This window comes from Diabrotica undecimpunctata, chromosome 3, assembly GCF_040954645.1.
Source record: "Diabrotica undecimpunctata isolate CICGRU chromosome 3, icDiaUnde3, whole genome shotgun sequence".
Classification (NCBI taxonomy): domain Eukaryota; kingdom Metazoa; phylum Arthropoda; class Insecta; order Coleoptera; family Chrysomelidae; genus Diabrotica; species Diabrotica undecimpunctata.
In genome coordinates this window covers 66527691-66547817 of record NC_092805.1, presented here as the reverse complement: position 1 = coordinate 66547817, position 20127 = coordinate 66527691, and the positions used below count along the sequence as shown (strand labels likewise).

Sequence of the window (20127 nt, the reverse complement as noted above, 5' to 3'; positions counted from 1 at the left end):
CGTTCTTTTCATTTGTTTTGCCACTTTATCTTGATCTGCTTTTCGTTTTATTTTTTAACAATCACCTACATTTTTATAGGAACTAATTTTAAAGACTACGTACTAAAAAGAAAGAAGAAAATGATCTTTAATTAAATTTATTTTATACAATATCACAATCACAGTTTATGGTATTTTATGGTATATATTATTTTAATTAAATAATGTAATACTTTTATAAAAACTTTAGTTTTAATGATTCGAAGATAGAAATTAGTCCAATTACTTTTTCTTAGGAGCAGCAGCTTTTCTAACCTTTTGGTGAACTTGCGGTAGCCTTGATAGTTTTTAGCTTAGATGCCTTTGGTTTTTTCGTAGGACTGCGTTTATTTGATTTCTTCGCTTTGGTTGGTGTGTTTTTACTTTGGCCTCTGCGGAAGTCGGAACTGGGGATGAAGATGAAGCAGTTTTAGGAGCTGACTTCTTTTCAACTTTCTTCGCCTTGGCCGGCTTTTCTCTATCTTTGGTTTTGCTTCTTTAGCCTTAGTCACTTTCTTTACAGATTTTGCTTTTTCGCTGGTAGCAGAACGTTTGGCGGCCGTGGCAGTTTTTTTCGGTTTAGGTGTTCCTCCAGCTTTCACTTTTCTCCTGAACTAGGCTTTGTAGATCTAGAATACGATGAGATAGACGCTAACTTGAAAATCCTGACGCTCCTTTTCCCTTTATTTACACCAACGATCCAGTAGCAACTGCAGCTTTTAAATATTTTTTGAGGAACGGTGCAACTTTTTCCGCACCTACTTTGTAATTTGCGGCGAAATATTTCTTGATAGCTTAAAGACAAAAACCACCTCTTTTTGGATGTTTTGCCTTCTTTTCATTTTTGAATGGTGAAGGTGTTTGTGGCGTTCCAGATTCCGACGTAGCCGAACTGACTGATGGTTGGTTTTCTATATTTAGAAATTTCACAAAGTATTAACTATGAATTCAAAACAATCTATTTGCAATCAAGTCTAGGAGTTAAGTCTTAATTGCGCAATTTCAATCAAAACTCACATGAGATACAATATGTAACGTTCAGGAGACTGATTTAAATAGCTACATTTGACTTTTTAAACTCGATAGACGCGTGCCTAGGTTACCTAGGCCTTAGTCCGCACCTGGATGTAATATTTTTTTTAGAACGCAATTATTTATTAATACATATTATGATCAAAGGAATGTGGTATTGTTCATAATGGGTCTTCTTCTTCTTCTTCTTCTTCATCTAGCCATTTACGTCCACATCTGAACATAAGCCTCTTCAAGTCTTCCTTTCCATTGTTTTTTATTGTACGCTACTTGTAGCCAATTTTTCCCGACAGTCCTTTTCAGATCATCTGTCCATCTCATAGGAGGTCTGCCTCTGGGTCTTTTGTGTTGGTATGGTCTCCAGGTTAAAATTGATCTGTGCCATTTGTTTAGATCGCTCCTAGCTACATGTCCAGCGTATTCCCATTTCAACTTTAATGATTTTTGCACCACATCGGTGACTTTGGTTTTCTGTCTTATCCATGTGTTTGTTTTCTTGTCCTTAAGTGATATACCTAGCATTGCTCTTTCCATCGCGTGTTGAGTGACTCGTGACTCTAAGTATATTCATATTCTTTTTTGTGATTGTCCATGTTTGTGCCGCATAAATTAATATCGGAATAATGCATGCATCAAAAACTTTAGATCTAAGATGTAATTGAATTTGTTGATTTCTGAGTATATAGTTCAGTTTACCGAATGCTGCCCAATCTAACTTTCTTCTTCTTTTTATTTCTTCAGTTTGAATTTCCCTATTTAGTATTATTTTTTGTCCTAAGTATATATATTCTTCAACTTTTTCTATAACTTTATCGTTTATTATTGTCACGGTGTCTTCGGAGTGCATGACTTTTGTTTTGTTGTTGGGTAAGTCGAGTTAATCTATCTAATGTACTTATTGTCCATCATTATCATTAATCACATGTTTATTAATTAAATACTGCATACAACACATTTGTCGATGAAACTAATGTGAGAAAAAAAAATCAATATATCAAACAAATTTCGTAAAAAAAATTTGTTGACTTGTTGGAAAAGGAGAAGCTACTCACTACATAAGTAATCTTTTAAAGATATAACTATGTATAAGATCTCAAAAATGGTAAAATGTAATTTAGGTATATTTCCCATTAAATATATCGACCCCATTGTTACAACCTTTGACACTCCAATATCAGCTCATACAAAAAAAAGACATTGGAAATACGAAACGTGTATTATTTTACAGGGTCAGAAAAATGATACACGTCAGCATAAAAATGAACTAAAGTGGAGACGTGTGGATGAACATAAAAATAAAATAAATAAAAATATTGATTTAGTAACTACCAATAAAAAAAGCACACAAACTCCGATAATTAATTATTGAAAAGAATTATAAACTATAACTGCTCAAAATAATTTTTATCATATATTCTCGGTTTGATGATGCTATGACACACAATCAAAACATGTCATTAAAGGTGTTTTTGTAGAAAAACATGTAACGCATGAGAATACGTTGAAGGTCATCAGTTTTTCAGTTGCAAAACACGTAGTTAAATTGTAGATCTGCGTAAATTTGGTATTGCTTTCAAAAAAAATATAGTGGTGTATTCTTTTCATTTCTTGCATGATGATGATAGCAGCTTACGAGATGAGTTGTGTTTAGATTAACTTTTGGGTTGTTTGAACCGACTTTTGGGCAGACTATTTAGATCAATTTTAGAAAACTTAAACAGACTTATAAAATCCGATTAATACTAGATGTGTCACAACATATTTTATTAATAGATATCATAATATTGCTTCAGAGATGACAGTAATACACATTCATACACAATATACACATTATATCAGAAACTCAAAACTTAAAACTAAATAACAAGTAATTGTGTACGAATGGCAAACAATATCTAGAACAACTGACAGGAAAAGAAACGACTGAATAACTCTGATGTGGCGTGAAGTAATGAGGTAATAATATTATATGGAATATATTATATGGAAATAGGGCAGATAAAAAAAATGGGTTGAGGTATCGAAATAACTCATAGAAAGGTTCAAAAATATAATGCTCTTTATTATAGCCATTTTAACATGGAAATATATGAATCGCAAACTGCAGAAAGGCAACAAGTCCAAGTTTGCCAATTTTTCAGGAGAGATAAAAAACTTGGTAAACTCAAACACACTACTGGTATTAATTTTTTTGCATTTCAGGATTATGTGATTGGGCATTCTGGACTACTACAGACTTATAAAATATTTAAATATTTTAAGAGGAGAGGGTAGAGAATTTTTTTGTGTTAAGGACATGTTCCCTTTTTGCCGTAATCAAGAAACTTTAAGAAGTTCTAAGGAAAACAATCAATATATAAACAGAATATTTTATGAGAACTAATTTTAATGAAATAAAACAATGTCCTATACATGAAATAAAGCAATTAAATCATAAATTAAAACTTTGAAGTAAATTTCAGTTCAAGTTTTTAGTTTTCTTCTGTTAATGCCGGTGTAATTGGCCATGATAAAATCGGATTCCAAAAATTAATTTTTTCTTCCGGGATGTATACCAATGTTTTCTTCAGGTCTTCCATTTTCTTGTTGTTAATTGGAAGTACAATTGAATATGCTCTTCTAGTAGGAGCCTGAATTGGCTGTACTGTATTCCGTAGTTTGAATTCATCCATTATGAAGCCGCCGATGTTCATCTTACATTGAACCGTGTTAGGATTCTTTGATGAAAAAGTCATTTCTCTGTATTGTGATATGGCAAAAGCCCTTTTTTGGTTTCTTGGGACATTTTTGCCATACGAATCATCACTTAGGCAGGTTTTTTTATAAAACTGGGGCCACCATGACCTAAAGTCAATGAAATCATCAGCAGTCATTTTAATAACAGAAAATTTGCCGTCAATTTTGGATGATTTCATTATAAGCTCTTCAACCTCATTAATAGTATAATATCGTTCTTCTTGCTTTAATTTTCTTCTGATGATGCCAAAATCTCTGTCATTTGGCATAAAAGACTGGCCCCTAACAGGAAAGGTTAGTTTGACTTCATTAAACTTTTTTATCTCACACAAGTACATCATCATGCGAATCACAGTATTATTTTTATTTTGCCCTGCGCAGTTGTCCCCAAACAGATAAAGGTTTTTTACACCACTGCCAATTTTGTTTTTTATGTACCAATCTAACATAGTACAAACTTCGTTTGAGCCTTTACCCCCTTCACCTTCATGATAGATAAAAATTGTACATTCCCGTGTCGTGAGATTATGCACACCAAAAACGTTTACAGTGAGCTGTCTAAGGTAATAGGTATCTTGCACAGGAATACAAGGTAGAGATACGTTGGCCATAAAATCTATGCAGATACCAACATTTTTTTCAGGCATACTGACACACTGCGTGGTCACTTCTTTCAGTGATGCATAGAACTTTTTAGATTTACGTTTATGTACTGTTAGCTCGGCGACAGCTACTCGCTTTGCATTCTCATTCAAAACAGGACTTTTTATTTTTAAATTTAGTTCCTCACATGTAACACATGTATCTTTAACTGGTTGGGCAAAGCCAATAGAAGGGTAGTTTTCCTTGAAATATGTCGAAAAAAACTTGTGGGAGAGCCTTTTCTCAGTTCCTAATGTTGAAATAAGGAAACTATGTTCTTTTTTAATGAACATGTCGTACATGATTTTTAAATTCATATTAGCTGAAAAATACTTTCTTTCTTTTCCTGTATAGTGATGTACTTTGGTGGGGAATGATTCTACATGGGCCCTTAATTTAGATAGTACGGACCCAGGTATTGCATTTCCTGAAACGTTTTTTCCTCTGTTGTCAGTTGCTGTTTCATTTAGTTGCAATAGATGGGACAAACGGTAACACTGCTTTGTATCCATAGGTTTTCATAAATCCATTTTTACATACTTTTGTACGTTTTCCATTGTGTATTACATAATAAATCACACTGAAAGCCTTGGGTTTCGCGGTTGACGAACTAGACCTGGGTCTTTCCCTTGAAATCTGACTAACTTCCATAACAGATTGGATGTAAATGTCCTGTTCCGTTTTGGTTGTCATGTTATGTAGTTTGGCGAATATTTCAATCATATCTTTTTCAGTGAAAACTCCAAGGCAATTGGATTTGCAACTGAAACAACAAAAGACTTTATTGTAACAGTAATTTAGAGAAAAAGATATTGGAGATAAGTAAATGACTTTGAGGTTAGGTTTTAGTAGCCTAATATTACTTCGAAATATACACAAGATTAAAGTATCAGTAAAATCGTATTTAAACCAAAATGTACAAATTAACAACAATGAATAAAACAATATTTACCTGCAAAAATTTGAGCCTGGTTTTTTAGCTGGTACAGTTTTGCCAACCCAGTTTACATGTTCTTGTCCAGCTACTTTAGACTTCTTTATTATATTCCTTTTATATTTGTCATCATTCGTAACACCTTTTCTTTTCTTGTTTATTCCCATTCCCCATTCCTCATCTGAACCACTCATTTTAATCTAATTATTAACCACAGTGAAGACGACAACAATCATCAATAAATACAGCACAATATTGTCTGACTAAACTCAGCTGTGAGGATAGTTCGAATATTTGCCACGCAGTTCTAGCGCCGCAACTGTTTACCGCAGAAAGAAAACGTGTCCTGGACTAGTTTCTTTTCTGCAGTAAATAGAATATTGAAAGAGTTGCCATGCCAATACTAATATGCGGACGTGTTTCCTTTTTGTAGAAAACGTTGCGTTTTGCTACTGGAAACAATTTTATTAAAATACACAAAATTCGTACATATTGGACTTGTTGCCTTTCTGCAGTTTGCGATTCATATAGGAGTTTGAGCGCTGGCCGCGAGATCCACACATGATGGATAATGGTTTAAACGACTTAATTATCCCACTAAAGACCAACAAATTGCTGTCGCTCTTGAATATACACCAACCATATAGTCCAGCTGCTACATATATAGACAAATAAACAAACAAAAAAATCGTATAAATATAATTAGGACGTAAAGTTAGGACAAAATATATTTTAAATACTAATAAAGAACAAAAAGGACTCTTGACTAATGATAGTAAATAAATAATATTATATTGTAAAGGAAATAAGGATTCTTATAACGTTTGAAATTGTGTGGTGGTAGGGGACAACTGAACTTAATATACTGATATTTATTGTTCTTTGGTATTTATCACAAGAATTTTTAAGTCTCGCTGTGGAGTGAATCTTATTACAAGCTGAACATAAAATGGATCGTGGATATATGCGAATTTCAAGATGAACCATCTAAAGGTATTTTAATACAAAGAGGTGTCCGTAAGAAAAGCTAGCTAATCTTGTTACTTCGTTTTGTTCTTTATCCAGTGTTTTCCTTAATATTTTTTGTGCCGGGTTTAGTTACTTCTTGCCTGCTGTTTTCTTGATATCATTGTACCATTGGGCAACCTCGTTTTCTTTTTTATCCCCGCAGCTTCCATTGTAATGTTTATTTAGATTATCAAGTACTGAATCATATCGTATCCATTATGGTTGGATTTATTTTTTCCATTTTGGTGATGCTCCTAATCCCCTTATGAATTATTTTTAGCATATAACCTTAAAAGAGTTCTTTGAATATTTTGTTGTGTGTACCTGGAATCTTTGTATTATTTTTGCTCCACTGTAAAGGCCCACGTTTTTGTTGAAAGAGATAATGAATTTGATTTTAAATATTATAGCGCGAAATAAGTCGTTAGATTTGAGAAAATTTACCAAAAAGAACACTGGGTTTAGGGTTGCTCCCGGCAGATAATACCTTTAATGAGTCAGTACCATATCTCGCTTAAAAAAGTACATTCATGGAAGTAAAAGTGCTGGTCACCACCTAAGAGGTGGTAATAATTAGTTATAAAGAAACTTCAGTTCTGTGTCGTTCAGGGTAGTGTGACCTATTTACTAATTTCCAATGTCGTCGCATATTGCAGCCCAAAATAGTCCCGTATAGTTCAGGAATTCGCTGATCCAAGAGTGGAGGTTCGCCGACGGTGTGTGGTAAAGTCGATCGGTAAATATAAACATTTTAAACGAATAAACTTCAAAACTATTTTGTAAGTTAGTTTATTTTTTATAGATATGATCGATGGGGGATTTTACTGAACGTGTATATTAATTTTCCTTTTTTGTATATGTTAGTTTAACGATTATAATCAATTCTTCCTTTTTTTACATTTATTTAGGATAATTAAACCTATATTTAATCAACTCGTTATTTATTATTTTTATTCTAAATGTTCAACCACAAATTAATACCTTAATTTGTAATCTCACATTATTCTTAACTTCTTAATATTTTATAGTTTCACCGTGTATGATTGAAACATTGTGAAAACATATGGTGTAATATTTTAATAATTAGTTCATTTACCTACAACGTAATAAATTGCCGAATAATATATTTTCCAATTGAACTTCCTAAGTGTTGCAATTACGGCCTAGATTAAATTGTATTGTAAACTCATAGTTCAAAGTTTGTTAGTATGATAGAAGCAATAACCTCTGTGCTGAGGTATACATTATTTGTGAGATTATAAATTGGGGATTTAAGCTCATTCGAGCGCAGTCTATTGTAGAAAGTTACCTAACCATCATCATTAGTGTAATTATTAGTAGCTGTCAATAAAACCATAATTTTTATTCCACAACTTCAACGTTTTATTGTATTTACCATCGTCGATCGAGAAGAAGCGGACAAAGGGGCATTACAAACGATTCGATCCTTATATCTACATTCGAATCTGTCCATAAATAAAAAAATTAAAGACACCTTTTATTATTCTCTCCAGAGGTCATTTGGACCTCCCTTCGTTTTTATATTGTTATTAATGTAAAATTTATACGTTTTGGTTTACTGTGTTGATGAATACATTGGGCTGTTGACTACAGCCGTGTTTGTAAGCAGTTCGAGTAAAAATTTTCGGTACTACTTACGACTCGTTGAAGCTTAAGCAGCGTTTTGATTGGAGTTACCTACGTATGATAATTTTATTGAATTTTTGGATTTCACCTTTTTATTATTTGCTTTTAACAATTTGTTGAGGATTTAAATTTCTCTTTGCTCGCAGTGTCCCAATCACAAATATTTTATTTAGCTCGTGAGCTAATGTTACACTGGTGTAATAGTGATCTACGGCAAGAGTTCGTCCGTGATTTATTCTTTACGTGCCATCTCCGCGACATAGGTTGGCAATCATCATGACTATTCTGCCATGATGATCTGCATCTTCTACAAAATAGTAAACTAGCAAAATTTATTTTTTAAAAGTGGTTAAAGATTGTTTCAAAAAACAAACTATGTACTTATTTGAAATGCATTGTTTATTTTCTTCAAATTTATTTGAAGTTGTTTACAGATTTTGTGTCAGCAGTTAGGAACGTAAATATATGATTTGTAGTAAAATAAACATTTTGCATATCATTTAGTTTTAGTAGTAGTAGCTTTGTTAATTTAGTAATGTATTTCTGTGTGCTAATAATAGTAATACAGAATAGTTTGTCAGCTTACTGTGCAGTTAAAAAAAACAGCATCTCATAGTGTTGCATCCAATTATCATAAAATTATATTTGGGTAGTAAACTGTACTTTTATTACATTTCGGTTTCACATTACTTTACAAGCAAAATATTGAGGTTTTAAAGTTAGTATTTTTATTTAGTTCAATACTAAATTTTGGACGATTGCCATACGATTACATAAATATAATTAAAATTAAAAAACATTAAGGGGCCTGAGCTAGTTTAGCAGACGGGCACCTTATACCCTAGCACAGGATTGGAACTAGCGACTGCGAATCCCAAAATTGGGATCGTCCAACGAATTTTTCGATTCACTGTTACTTTAAAAAAAAATCGCTTTCCTCTGAAAATTTTTTTTAAGTTTATCTTCACTTAACTTTTGTTTATAATTCCACGATCTATTCATTACACGCACTACAATAACCTTTATTTTGCAAGCTAACAGCACGTGTAAATGATAGTCAAAATAACATAACCTGTATTTAATCAAAAAATGGGGGGAGTAACGAACCATAATCCACAGACATTTTAGAGAACCCGTATGTCACGCCTTTTCAATGACAATCGTCTATATCTGCGGTTCTGAGAGATACACACCGAAATGAACAAGGATAAGTTCTGTGCTCAATGTTGGCCACATGGGTTGAACGGAAAACTTACTGTACCAATAGGTGGTTCACATGAGAGCTGAAGTGTTAATATATATTACGATATCTGGTTTCTGGTATATTCTATAAAGTTCTTTATAGAATATATATATATATATATATATATATATATATATATATATATATATATATATATATATATATATATATATATATATATATATATATATATATATATATATATATATATATCTCATGTTGCCGACAAGAATGAAGCGTAGAATAATTTTTAAATACTTTTAAACTGTTTGTCCTTGTTTTAGTGTAGTGTTATGTACAATCTATGTTTAATTTCATGTTTATTATATTCTGCGCTTGCTGGATAGACCAAGTTTGACGAAATGCCCCTGATGATGCTGTAGAAAGTACTTGGGCAAGATTTGATTATTAAAATTGTGCTCGATATTTGCCTTTAATTTTTCAAAATACTAAATTGTTCAATTATCTGTTGCTAACAGCTGCTATATAACCATTCTACTCATACATAGGTAATTAATTTTTTTGCCAAATAAAATGTCTCCTGTATAACAATCTAAAGATAAAACTGTTTTGGAAATAAGCAACATATTCTAAATGTTAAATTTAATGTTTCGCAAAGTTGTATATACAAAAAAGGACGAGTACTATAACACATGTTTTAAAAAATCGTGACTATAATAAATATTTTTTATAGGTCTCTTTATCACGTAAAAAATATTTTGAACAACCATGTTTAATTTACGAGAAGTTACACATTGAATTGTTTCAGATTTAGTTCTGTACACAGACGTCGCTTGACGTACATGCAAATTTTCCTAGATTTTTTTATTTTCATAAATAATTTAAACAGTTTACTAAGCTGGTACCTAACAATAAACTGATAATCGTTTTGTAAATGGAATATTGTTTAATTTGCGTTACTTGATAGTACGTGACATATCTATTAAGCACGGAAAACTTTTCTTTTTATGTATGTGTAAAAACGTAATATCAGCATTACAACAAAAATATGGAGAATTACATATTTGGTGGCCGGCCACTAATATAATGGTGAATTTAAACTTAGTTTTCCAATATATTTCTAATTCTAATTGGCCCTCTCCCTGAAGTTTCGTGGATTAAAAGAGGCAGAAAAGTTGTTTGGTTGATATCCGGAGCCGGAGCATATTTTATACATCGTTTTTAGAGACACTCCTTGGTCATTAATTGTAGTCCATTTATGTAGTCCATTATTTCTATTTTCTATTTACAATTTATGTTAGTATACTACTTCCTAACTCATTAATGTATTTATTTATATGTTAACAAAATATGCTTCAAAATGGTTTTGTTGTAAGATTTATTTATTTCTAATCTTTGCGTTTTTAAACTTTTAGCCCACATCCTTATGCATAGTAAATAAAATTTCAATTAACCTAATACTTAGTTTAACTTGGCATATAAAACCCTAATCAGACGTTTATAATAAGAGACAATAAATGTGTCAATTTAAAATTGCTAGAAGCCGACTCTGATTGTAATCAACTTTCGTCATTAAAAATACTTACATCTTTTTTCATCGCGTCCAATATGAGCGTTTTCAACTCATTGAGACAGTTATTTATCCTGGCCCTCCGCCTTTTCTCCATAATAGGCTTGTTACTCTGCAAAAAATAAGAAAGGAAATTAGTGATCAAAAGCTGCGAAATCGTGGGAAAGAAGGCTTCGAGACGGGGCCAGTGGCGTAACTCTAGGAAATATTAATTATTTTGACGGCCCCTTAGTTGCCTATATGAGTTTGTTTATTAAGAGTCAAAACACAAAATAATTTCGAAAGTATAATAAACATTATATATATATATATATAATGTATGTATAAAAGATTAAATTTCCCTTTGTTGAATTAAATGGAACATATGGCCTAGGAGGACAAATTCGTTAAACTTTCTAAACTTCGTGGTCGAATCGGTATCAATAAAGTTTTATGAATCATTTCGGCGTATTCCAGCCTCATCAGACACTTGGGCTGAAACAAATTCAAACTCGGAAAGTCCAACGAATGTCTCCTAAAACTGCAGTGGTTAGCGTACAGAGGCGTTAGGGTATATATGTATATATCTAGATCAGGGGTAGGCAAGCACACTACAGGAAAGAGCTACTAAAAAAATCCCAAGCACCAAAGATCTACCTTGTTTTAAAAACCTTTATTATAGACGTACACTTAAGAGAACAAGAAGTAAAAACTAAACATGGTGAAAAAAAATATATACGTATTTTGTTTTAATGGGAGGATTGACAGTCCATCATGTCTGTTAGTTTTTTAACATCCGGTTGGTAGTTTGTTATTCCTAGTCTAATACACGAGTCCAAATGTTCATCCGTTAGTCGGCTTCTGTATTTGTTTTTAATGAACTCATGTTTGAAAACGTTGATTCACAAAGGTAGGTGGAACAAAACAGGGCCCTAATTTTCAAAGCTACGTTGACTAGGATTGGGTATTTCTGTTTGGACACGAGACACCAAAAATTTTCTTTTCCGGTAACGCTCTTCAAACACAAATTATTTTGCAGTGCGACTATTTCTAATTCAGTCTCTAGTCTGCTTTCGCTGAAATGCTGTTCGATGGTTTGGGATAAGCTTACGGGTTCTTCTAATGTTGAGTAATCTTCTTTATGCTCCTTAAGGAAAGCGACTAAAGCTGGTAGGAGCTCATAAAAGCGCCGAAGAATCTTCCCCTTGCTTAACCAGCGTATCTCTGTATGCAGAAGCAATTCTCTGTATTCTAGATTCATTTCTGCAATTAGAGTTCGGAACTGTCTTCTCTGCAAAGCATGAGCTGTTACTTGGTTTACAAGTTTAACAACAACTTTCATAACATTTTTGGCATTTAAAAATTTACCACAAAGTGCTTGCTGATGCACGATGCAGTGGTATGTTAAAAAATTTGGAAACGTGTCATCTTTGCGGCAAAGGGCAATGAATCCGTATGCATTCCAGTAAACGCTGGGGCTCCGTCAGTTGTAATGCCAACCAGGTTCTGAAGTGGAATGTTTTCAGAGATAAAATAATCTTGAACGGAAGAAAATATGTCTTCACCTTGAGTCCGCCCTTTTAAAGGAATAATTTTAACAAGTTCTTCCCTAGCAGTAAAATCATCGAATATCATTCTGACAAATATGGCTAGTTGGGACGTATCACTAATATCTGTAGACTTGTCAAATTGTAAGGAGAAGAAAATACATCGCTGTAAGTCCGTCTTCATCTGGGAAACAACATCTGACATATTTTCCACTCGTCTAGTTACGGTTTGCGCTGAAAGCTGGAGGGAGTTTATAGCCGACATTATTTCGTATTTATTTTTAAAACCTTCAAATAGGCAGTTTGCAGTTTCTACAAAACATTCCTTAATGTACTCGCCATCTTCAAAGGGTTTCTTCCTTTTGACAATAACTTGAGACACTTTGTAAGAAGTTAGAGTGGTGGCTTTAGTTTTATCGCTGACTTGTAATAATACAGACTGCTGCCTAACTAATTGATTTTTCAGCTGTTTCACTTTCTCTTTTCGGATGCTACTATTGGCGGGATATTCTGTTTTATTTTCGGATGAGTACTATTAAAATGTCTTTAGACGTTACCTTTTTTTCCAACTGCGATACTAAAACTATGTTCTAGCACTCGTGAAGGGACTAACAAATAATAGTATCTAAGACGATAACCACGTTTAGGCGACAACCGTCAGTGAAGTCTAAGAATTGCGCAACTGTGGTAAAGATAAGTATTTTCAGCACCGGCGCGTTTTAGCGATATCTAGACGGCAGGGGTCATCGCAAGCAGTGTTGCAAATGTACGGATAATTATCCGATTTTCGGATAATTTCGTGGACCATCGGATAAGTTTCGGATTGAACAATTTTTTGGATAATTTCGGTTAATTCAAGGGTCTATCTATCTACATTATATATATATATATATATATATATATATATATATATATATATATATATATATATGTATATGTTATATTTTTTATTTTATTTGATTCGCACGACGAGCGACTCGAACTAAGGTTAAGATCGACTGGTCGATCGCGATCGACGTGTTGCCGACCCCTGATCTAGATATATAATAAAGGTAGAAAGTATCGGCATATTGGCAAGCATTGGTCGCATTGCTCCTGTAGTGGTCCATTCCCAAGTTAATATGCTTCTTTTCTAACTTGGCTGCAGCGTACTGAAGACGAACAATAGAAATACGTATATACGTTTGTCTTTTATCTTATACACATATTTTATTATATTTTTTTCCTTTGTTGCGAGCTATGCCGATACCTTCTACCTTTATTTTACTATTAACTCGCATTAACCTTATATATATATATATATATATATATATATATATATATATATATATATATATATATATATATATATATATATATATATATATGTTTTGTATCTACTTCTTTCTTTATGTATTTGTTTATACAAAATTATACTTACATTTATTTTGAATAAATAATTAATGAAAACAAAAATGTTTTTTGCTAGCTCAAATTGGTAAATAATCTCAGGGTTTTACGTCATTCAATCACAGAAATGCAAAACTAATACTCAGAGGAAGCTCATGGATAAATAAATAATTAACACATATTTTCAATGATAGCAGAAATTTCAAAAAACAAACAATCTATGAAAAGAGTAAGTAATTAAATATAAAAAGGCATATAAAAAAATACCGCAAATTATTTTAAAAGAGAAACTTACCCCGTATATATACAATAATGAATTATAATTGCAAGAAATAATTTAAAAATATTACGAAATTGTTTACAGTCCATCTAATTTACATACCGTTGCATGTCATTATCATTGACAGAGATCGAAGTTGACATAGTTGCCAAAGTATAAAAAATCCTGATTCCATTTTAAATCAAATAGGTCACATATTTATTGCAAAAGTAGATTATACAACAAAACAAATTAATATTTAATGTAAATAAATAGAAACGAAATAAGAGTTAATCTAAGAGTTAATAATCTTGTTAAAAACAATTTGAGCCGCTTGTATGCGTCGTATAAAGATGTAAAATGGAATACATAGATATTTATTTTATTTTATATAAAATGTAAAATAAAAAGTGTCAACACCGCAACTGTCAAATAAGTTTTACCAATTTATGCCAAAATATCTCCTTCGTTCGATTACAGTTATAGTGTGTCCCGAACAAACCTTCTTCATAAAAACGCTTTATAATGCATTTATACAAATTAAATGAAACATAATTATTGTGTATTTCTGTAAGTTAACATTAATAGAAATCTTTAAATATTATTTCTACGCGTATATAATAAAATATGTCTAGTGGTTGTAATGCCGGTGTACTCGGCAAAGTGATTCTAAAATCTAACTACCTTGGAACATTTTTTATTTATGATGTCGGATACTATTATGTGAGTACTTACGACTGCTATCACTTATCACTGAATTTAATTTTAACTTTTCAAAAAATATTACTTTGTACTTGTTACTTTTACGGATGTCTACAAGGCTTATGGTTAACGAAGACCGACTTTTTTGCTTTTTTGTCAAAAACACTCTTGACTTAACACACCCTTCCATCAATAACTTTCCTTCATTTTTATTGGTCAAAACAAATATGTCTCTTTCTTCATTTCAACTACTTTTTTTCCCAGTCGTAAGTACTTTAGCATTTTCTAGGAACTCCAAATTCCCGACTTCTTTTAAACAACCTTTTTCGTTATACTTACGTTCAAACACAAATTGTTCCTAAATGCACTTCAAAACCAATTAACAATTCCATGAATATTATTGATTAAATTACAAATATGTTAACAACTTTATACTGGGTAAAACCAATACCTATGTTAACAATAGACAGACAAATAGGTATTTTACATTTTAAATGCAAAAAACCAATATTTTTTAAAAAACTATTTTAACGTATTACAAAATGACAAATTTTATGTATATGTTACGAGCAAAGCCCGAAATTCGACAATCCTAGCATTGTACGGAAATTATTGTCCACTTCTAGCATTGTATCCCCAAACTGTACAATGTCCGAAATGATCAAAATTAAAAATGATTATCGAAACGTTCATCGATTCGTCTTGATTATTATTGACAAGCGACACACCAAATCAAAAATCGAACATTTCTTGTTAATTATTTGATATTTTTATATTTTCTATTTATGTATAGAGTTCTTCTTTTTCGAATCGTCAATGTGATAAAAGGCTGTGTCAAACTAAAATATAAATAATAAGAATTTGTTCTGCAATAGAGTACTAATGTGAGTGAAACATTATAAAGCTTCAAGAGATAGGTACATCACTATACTATAATATAGGGAAGATGTTTGTGAATCGATATCTGTCATATTCTCTCAAACATTGACGAATGGCTACTTATTGAAATTCGAACATTGTACAGCAATTCTTTTATACAAAGTCCGACGATTATGTCTATTTCGGAGATTGTACAGTAAAGGGGTACAATGCTAGAAGTGGACAAGATTTTCCGTACAATGCTAGGATTGTCCAATTTCGGACATTGCTCGTAACATATACAATAGATAGATTTTCTTCTTCTTCTTTGCCTTTATTTATCTGAAATAATTATATATATATATATATATATATATATATATATATATATATATATATATATATATATATATATATATATATATATATATATATATATATATGTTCGGATAAATTTCCGCGGTCAGACAAATGAAAATTACTAAGTTCTCGGGAAGAACCGAGTTGAGAATTGAAAACTCGACGTTTCGGCACCCATTTTGGAGCCATTATCAAGAGTGATACGGTTCCGTTCGAGTTCGGGGTCTCAATCTGCCTAATCCCCATGGCCAATGGCAATGCCATTGCTTTGACTTTTATAGAGTAATTTGTGTTTCTGCTTCGCTTTCTTGTTGGACACTGGGTCTTCTTCTGAAGGAAGTTAGGCTTTGAAGTTTCTGTCTAATGGAATTTCTGCGTGGTAGTGAAGTTGGAGGCTGATCCTGGGACAAGGAGATTGCAATTTTTGGGAATATTTTGGTTTGGTATTTGCAGAAAAGGTATAAGATAACTAGGATAATAATCAGGGATAAGGTTGATATAGTGAATAAGGGTAGATGTTCCTCAATGAATGATTGGCTCATAATATGGTCCAGTTCTTCTGAATATTGGTACAATTTGTTTTGTGCAATATTTAAATCATCTACGTTGATCTTACTGAGTTTTAGTGGTTTCAATTTTTGATAGGTGACTCTTTGTGTCAAAATGGTCACAGCATCTGTAGGGTACGTTAACTGGGTGACTTCTATACGTGATATTTGTATATTTCTCAATTTGGTCTCTAGCATGAATTCTGGTACTGCCGATGAATGCAATACATTCGGGAATTAATCTTAAGATTGAATTTGTTTTGATTATTTGTGTAGTGACGTCTTTTCTTGGACATTTGATTGTTACTGGTAATGGATCATAAATGGTTAGTAACCATAAATTTCGGTCAATTTCTTGTACATTGTAAACTTGTGCCAAGAGCATGGACATCTAGGGCAAGTTTTTGGTAAGTTGCTGAGAGGTTTCAAAAGCTGGGCTTCACATATAGCATCTGTGTCTATGGGATACGGAAGAATGTCTGTACAGATTCTTTGGTTTTGACTGATTTGTTTGCATTTTTCGGTGTCCATGGGTAAGACATATGAAATTGAATCATCATCTCGCGCTATGTATTTATGAACAGTTAAAAGTATGTGATAAAAACCAGTTTGATTATCTAATATTGGTATTGAATATAATTGATACAAGGTGAATATTTCGGGATCAACTAACGAAATTTCGAGAACGAAAACAATTTTTGAATCAAGCTGATAAGCTTGTAGTTTTATTATGTCAATATACTGAGCTATATTTGACATATAAGTGGGTAGAGGCAATACGTTATTTTGTAATAAGTGTGAGATTTCTTTTAATGCGTCCATTAAGTCTATGTGCGAAATAATAGAACCATGTAGAACTTGCAGGCGAGAGAATGTGATAGAATTTAGTATATCATTTAAATAATTTTCTAAAAATACGTAGCTTTCCATTAAGGACTCACATAAATCTAGTATTTGTAATTGTGCTTGGTAAAAGGAGATGTCATTATTAATGTCCAGAAGTGTAGTCTCGATAGTTTTTAAGTCTTTGTTAAAAGTTTCTTCGTCTATTTGCAATTTTTGAATTGTAGTGTTGAAAGTTCTAATAACTTATCGGAGTTTATCTTATTTATACATTTATTAAAGTATTCGCAGTCAGAGGCATCTAAATTGTCAGTAATAGATTTTCAGATTGTTCCAATACCATTCACTAAACCGCGTTTTAGGCGTTTATTATAAGGTACTGTGTCAGAGGTTATTTCTTTATATTTAAAGTTAACGGAGTTTGAGATTTGTTTTAGCAGACTAACATGTGTCTGTACTTCGGCTTAAAAGGCAAGTTTTCTCGGTGTATCCACGTTAATAAGTTTTTCTAATAGGTTTTCCAAAATTATGTCATTGTTGGATATTGTAGTTTTGATAGGAAATAATTCTTTGTAAACAAGTAAAGTCCATTTGTCGTTAGATATTCGTATAGTTCCTTTTTCATGAAAAAATATTCCAATTGTGTTATTAATGGGAGTGAGGAGAATTTGGGATTGGGCGATAGAAAGGAGTCCATAGAATCTGTAAAGGAAAATTATTCAAAATAAGGTTTCAGTCTGTCAAAATTTACTTTAGAGGTTTGGTTAGTTTTGGGGTTAAGGATAATTGCGGAATTTGTAGAAACTTCTTGAATTTCGAAAGGCCCATTAAAAAGATTATCCGATTTTGATTTAATTTGGGATTCTTTATTTATTCCATATTTATTCTTTCGAATGGTGTTTTTGGAGTTTCTGTTATGACTAGTGGTCCACTCAAGTTTTTCCTGCAAATCTTAACTTTTTGGCAAATTTCACATGCTTTTACAAATTTCTCTACATCTTTTGTTAAATTCTTCCAATTGTATTTCTGCTTTATTCTTCTGACAGTTTCGTTTATTCCTTGATGTAAATTGTTTTTACCACAATGTTAATGATCTAAAATTTGAGGGATTTCGTCTTCGCTGGCTTTTTAATTATATTTTGACAGGTTCTTAATTTTAATTCTTTGTCAGCAAAAATATAAGAAAATATCTCTAGGATAGGTAGTTCGAGATTATTTTCGACACAATATATTTTTGATTCATCGAATTGATCTTTATTTGCAAAAAGTACAAGAAACAAATGTGACATTACTTGTTCGGGATCAAACGGTAATGGTATAATAAAATATTTTCGATCTTTTACAGTTTTGCTGTATTTGAATATGTCATTCATTATTTTCTCGTGGAGTTCTTCAAGTTTATTTTGCCAAAAAAATGTAACAATATTTTTGTTGGATTTGTCTAATAAGTCCGTATTCGATGTTTCAATTTTAGAATAATCGATTATTGACTTAGTTCTATACAGTTCGATAAACTTGTCAAGTTCTTCGGACATTTTTTCTATATTTTCTTCATCGTCGTATTCGTTTTCTTGAGTTTCCGTGTCATCTTCATTCGATGCATATAATAAGATTTTTGATTGAAAGTTTGCACAATCCTTGAAATGGTTAATCTTTATCTTTCTATTTTATAATTGTATTCTTCGAGTTTTAGGCGCCAACGCGCTAATTGGCTTCCGGGATCTTTTATCGAGAAAAGCCATGTAAGGGGTTGATGATCGGTAATAAGGGTGAATTTTCGGCCAAAAAGATATGGTCTAAAATGTTTGACTGTCCATACGATAGCTAATAATTCTCTCTCTATAGTCGAATATTTTGTTTCGGCACCGCATAATGTTCTGGAGGTATACGCTATGGGTAAATCTTTTCCAATAGGGCCTTGCGATAGAACGGCTCCAATCGCGAATGCACTAGCGTCAGTTGTTAGTAAAAATGGTTCCTCAAAATTCGGATATATAACCATTGGATCTGATGTTAAAATATTTTTGAGTTCGTTAAAGGCTTCTTTGTATTCAGAATTAAAAATAAAAGGACCGTCTTTCTGAAGTAGTTTCGTAAGTGGTTTAGAAATTTTGGCAAAATTTTTGGAATAAATCTTCTGTAGTAACCGGCTAAGCCTAAGAATGATTTTATTTCTTTGGTGTTCTTTGGTTCCGTGAAGTTTTCGATGCAAGATATTTTAGCTGGATTTGTTTTTACACCATTTTCTGTTACAAGGTGGCCCAAATATGCTACTTTTTTTCTTAAAAATTCGCACTTGTCTGGCTGTATTTTTAAATTTGCTTTTCGTAACCTTTTAAAAAATTCGGTTAGTCGTGAAATATGATCATGAATAGTGAGTGAGTAGATAATTATGTCATCTATATACACTAAGCATGTTTCGTTTTGTATTCCTAAGAGGATGTTGTCCATTACTCTTTGGAAAGTAGATGGAGCATTCACTATTCCGAATGGCACGCGGACAAATTCGTAATGTCCATTTTCGACGGAAAAGGCCGTTTTCTTAATGTCTTGTGGCTCGATTTCAATCTGGTGAAATCCAGACGCTAAATCTAGTGTTGTGAAGTATTGGCATCTTCCTAGTTGGTCCAATAGTTCTGATATTTGTGGTAGAGGATAACGGTCTTGACTGTGAGTTCGTTAAGTTTTCGATAATCAATAACAACTCACCATTTTTGTTTTCCTGACGCATCTAATTTCTTCGGTACGACCCAGACAGGACTTGACCAGGGCGAGACGCTTTTCTGGATTATTCCTTCTTCTAACATTTTATTAATTTGCGTCTTAACCTCTTCCTTATGTATTTGAGGAT

General features: G+C 32.2%; 1 protein-coding gene across 1 annotated transcript in view; it reads right to left on the bottom strand.

Moving 5' to 3' along the window:
- Positions 1-20127, bottom strand: part of hry (bHLH transcriptional repressor hairy) — a 41545-nt gene that overhangs the window by 5033 nt on the left and 16385 nt on the right. The window contains exon 2 of the mRNA XM_072526033.1: positions 10808-10903. Within this exon, the coding sequence (XP_072382134.1) occupies positions 10808-10903 (96 nt within the window). The remainder of the gene's footprint in view (positions 1-10807; positions 10904-20127) is intronic.